General features: G+C 38.1%; 1 protein-coding gene across 3 annotated transcripts in view; it reads right to left on the bottom strand.

Moving 5' to 3' along the window:
* CA8 (carbonic anhydrase 8 (inactive)) overlaps nt 1-13,935 on the bottom strand; it is a 98,903-nt gene that overhangs the window by 16,261 nt on the left and 68,707 nt on the right. Inside the window, exon 8 of one of the 3 annotated variants that reach the window (XR_001888287.1) lies at nt 5,689-5,858. The exons of 1 other annotated variant lie outside the window; for it this stretch is intronic. Coding sequence is in view for 1 of the 2 variants with exons in the window: in XM_017887604.1 (XP_017743093.1) it covers nt 5,724-5,858 (135 nt within the window). In the remaining variant the exon portion in view is untranslated. Of the gene's footprint in view, nt 1-2,936; nt 5,859-13,935 lie in introns of those variants that run through there. One more of the 3 variants, XM_017887604.1, reaches the window with a different exon arrangement.

Genomic DNA, 13,935 nt, shown 5'->3' with positions numbered 1-13,935 from the left:
CCGTGGCCGGATCTCAGCTCACTGCAAGCTCTGCCTCCCGGGTTTACGCCATTCTCCTGCCTCAGCCTCCCGAGTAGCTGGGACTACAGACGCCCGCCACCTCGCCCGGCTAGTTTTTTGTATTTTTTAGTAGAGACGGGGTTTCACAGTGTTAGCCAGGATGGTCTCCATCTCCTGACCTCGTGATCCGCCCGTCTCGGCCTCCCAAAGTGCTGGGATTACAGGCTTGAGCCACCGCGCCCGGCCTGTCACTACTCTTACACAGTCTAATATGTACACTTTGTATCTACGTAGTAACAATCTAGTTTTTAATAGAGGCTCAATTCCTTTACCCCTTATTTTAATCTGACTGAGGTAGATTTTTAGGCAATGCTCTCAGTTTTTCCAATTGAAAAAATGGTAATCTCAGTATAAATCCTATTTTGATTCTATTTTCCCTCTATTTTTAAGATTTTTAATCATAATGAAATGCTGACATAAAAGTTTTATTTGATACTATTGCTTCTATAATACCCTCTTTTAAGAGGTACAGAAAATATAAAATTAAATTTATTCAATGCTTTTTTAAAAAAGTATCTCCTTATACTCCTGATTAAAGTATAGGTGATTTCCAATGATTTCTGCACTTGTTTTTTTAGTATTTTTAGTAATTTCTTCAGATGAATTTTTAAGCTTTATGTTTCCAGTTGGAGACTTATTAACAAAACCTCATTCATAAAGAAGCATTCATTTCGTTTTCCTCCTCATTTACCTGCTTCCTGTTCCCTCTGGTTTCTCTTTTCCATGACAAATTTAATAGAGACATAGGAAACCATATTCATCATAAACCAGGGAACTATAATATCCAGTGCTCGAACGGCCCTTGTGAGGTCTGTTGGAACATTTCCCCAAGCCCCGTCCAGGCAGGGTCCCACCTAAACCACTGAGGAACCTCAAGTATTTAATGCCTTAGTCTTCCTTGAAAACCCACTCCAAGATTTAGACCATCTACTTACAGGAAAGGTCTTTCTTATAGCCTCTAGAAATAAATTCTTTCCTTAGCTAATTCAAAGCCATTTGCTGAGACATAAAAACAATTTTTTTTATGTCCGCTTCTACCTTTTGAGCATCCATGAGGTAAAAGGCATGAAAGAACATGTTTAGATGACGAAATGGTCACAGTGATTTCCTTGTGGAAAAATATATTCTTTAGGTTTAAAATCATGAAATCTACTATATTGAGGGTGTCAGAACATATTAACATTCAACATACAAGTTGGCCCACGAATGCAAAACATTCTTCCTCCCAAACACAATTTTGTTTTAATTCATAGTGGGAGGAAAAAAAATCATTCTGAAATTTTTATCCATGATAAATTATTAACATTTCTAAAACATAAAAAGGAAGAGACATATTTTAAAGCAGGAATTATTCTCTTTGTTTAGTAATCTTGAAGGCAGCTCTTACAGCTCTTGAATTTTCATTGGTGGGTTAATAATTTTATATCACATAATCAAAATATAATAGGTATTTTGAGCATCCTTGGTGTTTTGGCATTTTACTGAAATCATTTTGAGATCAGGTAGGAAATCCATTCCAGTTGCAGGAAATTCTATGAGATATAATAAATAGAAAACAGCTATATCTACAGAGCCTTCAATTCTCACCCTAATGCTGTGTACCATGTTAAATTATCAGAGTGAGGACAGTTCAAGTTCCACTGACTGAAAATATGGCTTTGAGCTTTCCATTTAATCTTGAAGGATGATAGCTTTCACCTACTTGGTCATTCAAAGTGAACATTCTCACTTTCCCCATACAGGCACACCCTTCTCTATAATACCTTATCCTTTTCTAACCTATAACTCTTTTAGGTTATCAAAGAAGACTGATATGAAATTGATGCTTGCTATAGCTTTACTAAAGCTAAGAAGACAATATTATTAACTGCAAAAGTACAAGTAGGGAAGAGTTCAACAGTCAAGGATAACTTCAAAGATCCCAAAAGAAAAATAAGGGCAAGTTTGACAATGGGACTATTTGGAGATGCTTGCTGAATAACCCCATTTTTCTGGCTTTGTTTCTTTTTTAACCTATTTAGGGCATTCTTATTTTTTCACCTTTAAAGGGGGAAAAAAAGAGAAACTATTTAAAGAGCCGTGTGGCATTGCTTTTCACAGAAAATAATTATAATTCATTATAGTTACTATAAACATCTATACAGCTTAACAATATTTAGGTCACAAGCGAGGCAGTCTTTGAGCAGTCAGAATAGTCTTTTAAAAGTGGGTGAACACTTAATGAAATAAAAAGGCAAATAATCAAATAATCATTTTGTTGGAAGATTTGTACCAATGTCATGATAGCAAAAGTAACAAGTAAACTGGACCTTAAACTTGTTATATCATTTGTTCATTGTTATTAAAATACATTTAGTTCTCCTGCATCATATAGAAAATTCAATGGGTAAAGGATCATTTAATATCAATAGGCCCCCATAAATCTGAACTAGCACCACTGAACCAAAGATTTTCCAGCACCTGGATAAATTACATACTAATTCTTTAAACAAGTATAATACAAAATCATAGTTCATACTTCTTAAATGGTAATATAAAAAGTCACAGATTACTCATGGGAATAATAAAGCTTCGTTATCAAAGTCTTCCAGGTGCCCAGACATGCCATTTTTTTAAGAAATCTGTCATTTTAAGTCTAAAAACTAAAGTTATTTCAGTAAAACATAGCTAAAATAAATCTGAATTATTTTAAACATTTTTTAGAGAACAACTACCAGAGAAATGTCTTTTCCTTTTCAGTTCCAAGAGCTTAAATGAAACATTCATGCATTAAATTCAAAGTGTGACTGTCAAATCATTTCACTTTAATAAAAATTTGAATTACCTGCCTTAGGGCATTATTAAATATCAAATAAAAAGTACACACACATTAAGTCTGATTCCCAATATAATTTTTATATAGAACTCTGACTAGATTTGTATTACACATTTCAAGATAAAAGGATAAAAAATGTATTCATAAAAAAATGAAATCAGAATTAGAGTCACCTTAGAATTCCTGTACCATTCTTAGGAATTTGGGAGCAAATTATGCCCTTTAAGTAATCTCAGCCACCAAGATAAGAATACAAATCCATCTTCCTATTAGATATAGTACCTAAATTGTAATTAACTCAAAACTTTGAAAAACTACACATTCTTCATCTATCATATAAAGAATACGATGTGAAATATACAAAATCTCATAAACAACATTTCTCTCTCTCTCTCTCTGTCTCTCTGTGTGTGTGTGTGTATGTGTGTGTGTAAAAGACAGACAGAAAACAATAATAGTCATGTAGATATTTAGAGAATGGCAACTCTGGTCTAGGACCAGATACAAACCAAACATTCAAGGGAATAATCTCCCCTCATTAAAAGTATCATTTACAGTTATTCACATTCACAGGGAGTATACTAACTAAACCTAGACTGGATAAATGCACACATTCACGCTTTGGAACGCTCATCCCACCCCCGCTGCCTCTTGGCCTCTCCTATGAACACATCCTTCCCTTTTCCTCTGCTCCTATCCTATCTTCCCTGCTGTTCTCTTGCTCCTAGCTCCTGCCGCATTCATCATTAAATGATAAGAGCAAGTCATGGGTACACAGCAGCTCTAAAGTTCCACCTCCTTCTTTCTTCCTTCCCATTGCAGCACAGAGAGTGCCCATCCTCTCAGCAAAAGCCAGGCTCCCTGTGTGCTTAGGATTTCATCCCTTTCCACTTTTCAGACTTCACTGCTCCAGCTCCTCCCAGAAGCAGCACCTTCAGCCTCTTTCCATCGACTTGTTCCTTTTCCATCCCCCAGCATATAGACAAGTTCCATTTCTTTTGTTTAAAAAAGAAGAAAAAAAAAAGATTTCCTCAATCCCACCCCCTCTTTGCTGCTGTGGCCTCCTGCCCCACCCCACCCCAGCCTACCAAGGTGGCTGCGACCTGGAGTCTCCAGCTCCTCCCTTCCTATGTCCTTTAGCCTGCTGCAACAGAATCCCTCCTTGATGTGCCACTCGAACGCCAGTGTGGCAGAACTCTAACCTCTGCCCATGTCGTGGTGAAGAAAAAGGGGTCTGCCAGTCAAGCTACCTGGATCTGCTTTGGCTCCACTGCTTAATAACTGTATTACTTTGGGCCATAGCCTAACTTCTCTGTGTCTTGGCTAACTTGCCTGTAAAGCCTCCCACAAGATTTTATACACACTTAATTAAGTAACTCCATTAGATCCATCAGAGCATTATATGAACATATACAATGTCTGTGCCCAATACTTCCCTATTTCAACCCAGACTTGTTTTCTGTTCTCTACTCTGGAAATTCTAATGACCTTCACGACCAGAGTCCACCATTGCAGTCTGTGGTTGACAGGCATCTCTCACTCACTGTGCTGCAACTCAACTCTTAATCTTCAACCAAACAGGGCCTCCCCGCAGCTTTCCCACTGCCACTCAGTGACACTCCATCCAGGGTTTCCAAAGTGTAAAACCCCAGAAGTTATCTTTGACACTTCCATCTCCTTCCACCCCTCATCCAACTCATCATGAGCTAGAACCTGTAATTTCTATTTCACATACATCAACTTCTCTCCACCTCCACTGTTTCTATTCTAGCGTCCAAGCCTCCGCGTCTGTCACCTTGGCTACCTGGCAGACTTCTTTGTTTTTTTGTTTTGTTTTATCTTGTTTGAGACACGGTCTCACTCTGTCACACAGGCTAGGGTGCAGTGGTGCGATCTCAGCTGACTGCAGCCTCCACTTGCCAGGCTCAAGTGATCCTCTCACCTCAGCCTCCTGAGTAGCTGGGACTACAGGTGTATGCTACCACACCCAGCTAATTTTTAAATTGTTTATAGAGATGAGATTTCGCTGCTTCCCTAGGTTCCATTCCAACAGATGCTTTCCCCTTGGGAAGCTGTGGTTTGCCAGTGATGTACAATGACCTATACACTCTTAGTTAATTTACAAGGTAAAGAAATAATCCAATATATAGTCTTTTTTTTGTATTTTATCTCTTACACGTTTGCGATATTTTATTTTGTTAGTTCCTTAAGAGTAAGGAATACATACATTGAATTCAGTATATTAAAATACATAATGTTTCAACCAACAGTGTACCATATTCAGATAATTAACAACTGCTTCTCAATTTATCAAATAAAAAGCACTTCCATAGAAGAAGTATTTCAATGCATGCCAGATATGCTCCCTACCCTGAGAAACAAGAGGATCAATTGTGCAGGAGACAAGTAGGATCCACACTGAGGCTCACATGTTCCCCAAGCCCCCTCCTGTGTGCTCCTTGGTCACTGGGACATGACTCGTGCTGCTTCAAGGTGACAACATGGTAAGTTACTAAAGAGGTATGCATGTCACCTTTTCTGGGCCTCAGGGTGTCTTTCCTTATGAAAGCCACCAAAACTTGGAATTAAAGGCTACTCTGATAGGAAAATCATAGTTTTTCTTCAATACTGCATAAGATTAAAATAACTACTTGACCTGTAATTAACAGAGCTCAAGAATGTGTCATAAATTTTATAAAGATGAAGTACATATGCTTTTATTACTAAATTACCAGTATCACCATAAGTGTACCTTTGGCATGCTAGGTTTAAGTAGCTGTGCACCTCATTTTCCTTACTTAATCTGGACATACCCTCATGAAGATAGACTTGTTCCTGTCCTCTTTGGCTACTGAAATGCAGCTCTAATGACTCTGTCACTAAGAGGCTGAGTGGGCCGAAAGTTGTCTCCCAAAATCCCATCACAGCCTTCTACAAGTTCTGCCCCCTTAACATGCGTCCTCAGCCTTCGAAATTCTTCTATCTGAAAATAAAAGCAGAATAGATTAATCAATTATCAGACATGAACAAGATTGGAGTTTCATAAATGGCATGCATAACATATGCATAAATTACAACAATTATTAAAGAGAAAATTAAAATTAAGCTTCCAAAAGAAAAAAAACAGACTTAATTCTTCCAGACCTAAGACATTAGACAGGACCCCTTCAAGAGATGGCAACAGAAGTAGACATATCAAGGTCTCTGAACATCTCAAATAGACACAGAAATCTGCTCCATTTGTTAATGTAAAAATGATACAGGCTGGGCGCAGTGGCTCACACCTGTAATCCCATCACTTTGGGTGGCTGAGGTGGGCGGGTCATGAAGTCAAGAGTTCAAGACCAGCCTGACCAACATGGTGAAACCCTGTCTCTACTAAAAATACAAAACTTAGCCGGACAAGGTGGTGTGCGCCTGTAATCCCAGCTACTCAGGAGGTTGAGGCAGGAGAATCACTTTGACCCATGAGGGAGAGGTTGCAGTAAGCCGAGAACACACCATTGCACTCCAGCCTGAGCAACAGAGCCAGACTCCATCTCAAAAAAACAATGATACATACCTCTCCCAAAAAGGTTTTATGCCTATCCATACCATAATAAGAAAGAGTGAACAAATGAATGTGCTCTTAGATGCTTTCCAAGTACATTTTAATTAATGAATTATTATGTTACTGTATGCAAACACTGATTAGATCTTAGATTTATCAGATGGATTCGAGATTTCCTTTCATCAAAAGACTTTTGCCACTTTTCTAGCCCTCTGGAGAGCATAGGTCCAAGAAATGATTTTCTAAAAGCCTGAGCCCAACTTCCTGTCTTCACAATATTGATTTTCAAGTTCATTTCCCTTTCTTGGGTGGGCTCTCCAGGTCCCATGGCTTCCCCACTGTAAGTGAAGAGGTTCTCAGAGTCCTCAGGGACCTTGCCCATCAGCCGCCCTACAGTTTCTCTAAGAACCCAGAGCCTGCCAGACATGACTCTCTGGGAAATATTAATGTTTAAGCAACAAGCAAAAGTGATGAGCATTCCCCAGACTTATTTCCATTTATCTATTTAACTACAGGGTTCACTGTTAATTCACTTAAGTGCCAGACAGTCATGACACATTCTTCATTCCATACACAGAAGGGGAAATTGAGGCTGGAACAGTTTTGAAAATTACCAGATTAGCTAGTGGGTAAGTCTGACAATTCCAAGTCTACCTGCTCTTTTCTCAGCTCCACAGCCATCTCTTTAGGAATTCTAGTCAATTCAGTATAGTCTATCTCCTTCATACACCCCAAGGTATTGAGCATATGTGATCTGGGCAGCATCAATACACCAAAAGTTCACCATCTGTGTATCAAGGGATTATATCTACGAAGATCCTTAACATTACATAGCTATAGAATTCTGTCATTCACGAAGAGAAATGAAACGCAAGAGAGCAACTAATTCAGGGGTTTCAACAAAAGTCAAGAGACACCTAGAGACTTTAGGGGGCCCACGAAAGCCCTGGATGATATGCAAATTGTTACATGTGCATTTTCCTCAGGAGAGGCTCCCTGACTCCAAGAGTTGAATCACACAACATTTTAACTCAATAACTCATACACAGAGTTGTAGAAAAAATTAAATGGCTAGTTCGATTAGAATCCAGGTCAGAAATCCAGCTTCTTTTCTGTGGGTTTTTGTTCTTTTCTTTTCTCTGTACTTATATGCACTTCGAATGTCTTATTTTTCCATGTCGCTGAATGTATGACTGATTTCCCTTAATGAGATTAAGTCTGACCCAACCGGGATTGTCCTGTTTAGTTTTTTATTATACCTATATGTTGTATTTACATAGAGAAGCCAGTCAGATAAGCAATCAGCTGTTTAATCTACTTGATGGTTTTTCACTAGATCTTCTTCAGGTATTAGAATGAAAATATGAGTAGCATCTATTGCTTGTTGCATCTGAAAAACTTCTAGAGACGAAGCTGCATGATAATCCCTTAATATTTGCTTTCACCTTGAAGTTTTCCCTAAGTAGAGAGTGAAAAGGAACCTGGTCAGTGAGAGAATCTTATGCTTTTTCAAAAAGAAGAATATGACAGTGAGGGCAGTGAACTCTGCACCCAAAGGCCAATTCTTGTACTGCTCTGCCACCTAAGACCCAAATGATCAAATGACTGCACCTCCTCAAGCCTCAGTTTCCACACGTGTATAACATAGATAATAACAGTATTCACAAGGATAGCCTACGAAATAAGAAAGAACATTCATGAAAATCAATCAGCATAGTTCCAAGCACATAGGAAGTGTCTGACAAATACTAGCACTTCTATTGCACAACTTCTTTTGAAGTGAAACCTTTAGCATTTTGAGATAAATATTTAGCTGTAGTTTTATATGCAGAAAGTATTTATAATAAACCAATCATTCACTGAGAAAATCTAAAGTCGTCTCTCCTAGCACTCACTTTCCATGTAATCATACTTAATACCTGCAACCTGAACCTATGAAGCATGCACAGGTCACTGAGGAGCAATGTGGGCTAGGAACTTTACTGCCTCAACATATGAAAGACTCCATTTTTTATTGACTTTGAAGATTATTTTAAAGCTGGTTTAATTTTATATTTATGTATTCTGAACTGGAGAAAAATCTTTCAAGCCCCAGGCCTCACCCTGAAGCACATTCTGTGAAAACAACTTCTTCCAGAAGAGATGATCTGAATCAACAGCCAGCCAGTCTCAAATCACTGTACTCTCAGAGAAAATTATTTCACAAGAAATGTTTTTCTCTGATCACAGCAACACTCTGAAGACTTCAAACATCAACAGAGATGGAGGGGAAAATGTGTCTTACTGAAACGCCAATTTTCTAAAGCAACCACCCCCAAACCCTTTAGTCACTTCAAATGGTTTCAAGTGCATACTGAATCAGCCACACTGAAATAAGAGATTGTGATAAATGAACAGAATAATAGAATAATATTTCGGGATAGAAATCTTTAATGAAACTCAAATGTCAGGGCCTTCCAGGACCATTATCATCACATATATCTGAACGTATGACTGCATGTATTTTTAATGCTACTCTACTTAAACATGGTATTTGTTTTTAACCAATTTAAGAGAAAACTGAATGTGGGGCACCAACATTGAACATTTCATGGAGAAGTCTCCATCTTCTGAAGGTATTAGATTCAACTGCCACTGTTCTTTGAACTACATATGCACTCCAATTGGTCTAAGACGTTTATTCCAATCTTCACTGCCTCACAAACCAAATTATCCACTAAAAGTTCAGCTTTAAAATTGCTTCTTTATTAATGGATTCAAAGAGCTAATTTCCAGGGTTTGTGGTTTAGTGCTAGCTAACTTTCGGGAGTTACTAAGTTCTAATAGATTTATTTTGACTTGCATTTCATGTGTCATCATGTTAAAACAGAAATACAACACGTAAAAGTCAGTATGCTCTATCCATTAACCCATCTATGGACATTCATGTGGTTTCCCTGTCTTGGCTGTCATGAACACGGGAGTGCAGATATCTCTTCAAGATACTGACTTCAATTCCTTTCAATCTGTATCCACAAGTGGAAATCAACCAGACATGGAAACACAAGTATTATATGAACTCACTTATATGTGGAATCTAAAACGATCAAACTCTTAGAAGCAGAGAGAAGAATGGCAGCTGCCATTGGCCAATGGCAGCTGGCAGGAAGCAGAAATGGGGATATAATAGTTACAGGGTACAAAGTCTCAGTTATGCAAGATAAATAAGTCCTCGAGGTCTCCTATACAGCACAGTGCTTATAGTTAACAATACTGAATTGTATACTTCAAATTGCTAAGATGGTAGATCTTATGTTAAGTGTTCTGACCCAGCAAAATATTATAACAACAAAGGACATGGGAGGAAACTTTGGGAGGTGACAGATATTTTACAACCTTGATAAAATGGTTCTTTATCAAAGTTAGTGCTCTCATTTTCTTTTATTATCAATAACAATACAAGAGTCAGAATAACATAATTCCACATGGTACTAATCAAATTAAAAAATTAAAAGCAAATTGTACTTAAACAGTCCATATATGTATACAAAGACAGATATAGACAAACATAGAGAGACGACTTTCCACCTTTCACGTACTGCAGCCTTGTTTTTGCCTTGTTTCTCTTCTACCCCATTATAAAATGTTCCATCTAAAATCAATGCTCCCTCCTCCTTACCAACCTCTCATTCATAAACCATCTCTCACTCTGTCATGACTCCTTAACCGATCTTTTCAATTTTTTTGAGTAAGAGAATAGGAAGAACATTCACTCCCTGGTAACACCAACGTCAACCATCCTGATGCCATCCCCAGCCTAAAGGAGCCCCAGCCTCGACCACTGTCGAGAGAGCTTCTGAGCCACGCAGATTTAAACATACTCAAGAATTAAAGATTAGAGAGCTCACAACCACAGGGAAAGTGCTGCCTATCACTTAAAACACTGAGAAAATACATATAAAAAATCTACAAGCAATTAAAAATGACACATTTTAAGAAAGTGAAGAAAGTGTCTCCCCAGAGAGAAGATCCTTGATTTGCACTGTCCAGGATGGCAGCCACCTGCCCCACATGGCCACCAAGCACTTGAAATGTGGTTTGTCCAATCTGAGACGTGCCAGAAGTGCAGAATATACACTGCAAGCCAAAGACTCAGTATGAAAATAAGAATGGGAGAAATCTCATCAATGACTTCTTACCTTGACTACACACTAAAATGATAGCATTTTGCAAGTATTGGGTTACATACACTATTTGAATTAATTCCTTAATTTCACCTGTTTCTTTTGACTTTTTTTTCTTTTTTTTTTTTTTACAATGGCTACTAGAAAGTTTAATATGTAGCTCACATCATGTTCCCACTGGACAGGGCTCGCCTAGTGCTGCCCTTCACACTAACCTTCAGGACCTCAGGCTTCTCCAGTTAGAGCGCTGATGTCAGTTACATGTAGAGACGAATGCAGGTACATATGAAACAGTGGTTCTCAAAGTATCCTCCCAGAATAAAAGTGTACGTTGTCAGCAACTACCCCAGATCTACTGAATCAGCAACATAGGGGTGGAACCCAGCAAGGTGTGCTTTAACAAGCCTTCCAGGAGATCTGACACATGCTCAAGTCTGAGAACCATGGATGTCTTCATCTGTTTTGTGCTGCTATAACAGGATACCTGAGACTGGATAATACATAAAGAACAGAAATGTATTTTCTCACAGTTCTGGAGGCTGGAAGCCCAGAATCAAGACATTTGGTATTTGGTGAAGGCATTCTTGATACGTCCTCATGTAGCAGAAGGCAGAAGGACAAGCGAGCCAACAAGAAAAAATGCTGTGTGAAGCCTCTTTCTTAAGGGTCTTAATCCATTAACAAGGGAAGGCCCCTCATGGCCTAAACACCTCTTAAAGGTCCTACCTCTTAATACATCACATTGGCAGCACCTGAATTTTGGAGGGGACACATTGAAACCACAGCGATGGGGATAGAAGAAAATCTACAACAAATGTTCCCAATCACTGAAAACCTACAACAAATGTCCCCAATCATTTGAAGTTATTTTCAAACATAACCATGCTGTGGCCCTATGGCAACCTGGACTTTAGGGAAACAGCCCCTTTGATTCCATAGGGAGCATGAAGACCCCTGAGAAAGGCTTGCTGCTTCGTGAATGGGGTCAGACTTCCTTGATTGTCCAGGGCCAGATGTGCTTCTAGATCCCACAGGCTGAGCACATGCCAGGCACTAACTCGGGCTGTCAGGATGTAAAGAGTCCTACTTTCCAACCCATAGGAAACATGGAATGCAGAAGGAATGAAGAGGAGGAAAGACTGAAGAAAAGAATGTTTAAAGCAGTTTTCAATATTCTAGAAGACATGTCATGTATCCACAGGGTGAAAAAACAATAAACACGTTCATATTCTTTCATTTCACTGGTGTTACTTTAAGTTGAAAGAGAAAGGAAAAAAAAAAGACATTTAATATGAAAATGTAGATAAGCTAAGAAATAGATAAGTAGGGAGGGAATGCAGAAAAAGGAGGAAGAAAAGGGCAGGAAAAGGACAGTAAAACTTAATTATCAACCCATTTCTGTATGTGTACATACATATTTGCACAGATGCCACTATACCATAATGCCCTGTTTTATCAGTTCTAAGATTAATATGTATTCACATTTTAATGACTCTGTGAAATCAGAATATGTCTTAAAATTTCTATTGTTAGATTTGGTAATGTTTTGGTATTTGTATTCTGTTCTTGGAATCTCATTTCCAAACATGACAATCCAGCTGAAAAAAAAAATTTTTCTTTTACTTTGGCTTCCGAATGCTTAGACCATCATTTATATTAAAGTTATTTAATGGTTAAAATGCCCATAATCAATGAGTGGATAAAGAAACTGTGGTATGTGTGTGCGTGTGTGTGTGTGTATATATTTGTGTGTGTGTATATATGTGTGTTATATATTTATATATGTATATATGTGTATACACACACACGCACACACACTGAGTCCCCACTTTGGGGACCCAGGGGGAAAGGGTGGGAAGGGGGTGAGGGATAAAAGACTACAAATTGGGTTCAGTGTATACTGCCAGGGTGATCGGTGCACCAAAATCTCACAAATCACCACTAAAGGACTTACTCGTGTAACCAAATACCACCTGTTCCCTAAAAACCTATGGAAATAAAAAAAATTTAATAGAGTTTTTTAATGGTTAGAGATAGAGATCGTTTTTAAAAGGAAATATATACTCATTCAGATCCATCCAATTGTTTTTTTTCTCCCTACATAAGGCATGCTAACCAGGAATAATACGAAAAATTCAACTAAGAAAGGGCTTCCAGACCCATATTCTAGAATTCCAATTAATAGTACTCAGGACAATGTATGATGGGCTTAACAGCCCACACTACACTTCAGCTGAAGTCTACACCTCCCTGAATCATAGCTACTATGCATTTAATAGGAAACCATTATGATTTAGAACTTCTTCAATGTTGCTAGTGCCGATACTATTATCCTATGGCAGGTGATGCATGTCAAGATACCAATTCTTTGCATAATAATATTCAGCAGCTTAATTGCATACATAAACCTTATGATATAGAAGAAAACATTGTTCTTTAATTTAATGCAAATTTTTAAATTTCTCAATATAATCAGCTATGTGGAAACTCCACCTGCCATTCTTTGTTCCTTCTGCTATTTTATATGTCAAGCATCTCTCTCCTCCCCTTTTCAATTTTTGAGGCTTCTCAATTTTTCTTGGTCTAACTCCTAGAATCACATCCTCTTCCTTTGATTCCTCTCACTTTTGCTGCCTTCTTTGGACCTTTTCCATTTTTGCTCTGCTTCCCGTGAAATTCTATGAGCAGCACCAAGTAAAACATTCAGACTGATTTATATTCCCCTAAGATTATAATTTTTTTCTAAATCACTCTAAATAGCATTGTAATATATGTAAATGTGTGTCTGTGTGTGTCTACATTTTAACTCTGCTGCCCTATGAACAGATGCTGTGATGGAGCTCTGTGCTAATAGCACCTAAATCTTCTCCTTGAGAAGTACAGCTAATTGAAAAGTCATTTATTTTCAAGGGCAGCCGAGATTATTCCTTCCAATATGCATTCATTCAGCTTCGGCTCCCCTGTGGTAAGAGATGGTTTATCTCCCAATAATCAGGGAGCATGACTTTAGTAGCTTAGGGTTAGACTTTGTCACTGGCCTATTTCAAGGAAAAATACAAAGCTAGGTTCCCTTTGAAGCCAGAGAGCCTAAGGCACAATGGTCTGTCTCTGGATTTTAGCATAACACACTGGCCAGTATAGTAGTAAAATATTGTATCTTATCTACAGGATCAGTTAACATTCTCAATATAATTCAGCATTAATATTGTGAATGCTGGCAAGGGAATCCTTAAAGGAATTCTAGGTGGAAATGGGAATATTGGGCACTCAACAAGGCCCAATAAACCTTTCAATAAATTAAGATTTGTTGTGATTATAAAGAACTTTTTTTTTTTTTTTTTTTTTTT

Source organism: Rhinopithecus bieti, unplaced genomic scaffold, assembly GCF_001698545.2.
Source record: "Rhinopithecus bieti isolate Rb0 unplaced genomic scaffold, ASM169854v2 scaffold_16773, whole genome shotgun sequence".
NCBI lineage: Eukaryota > Metazoa > Chordata > Mammalia > Primates > Cercopithecidae > Rhinopithecus > Rhinopithecus bieti.
Note: the sequence above shows the minus strand (reverse complement) of the source record. Positions and strands in the feature narration are given on the sequence as shown.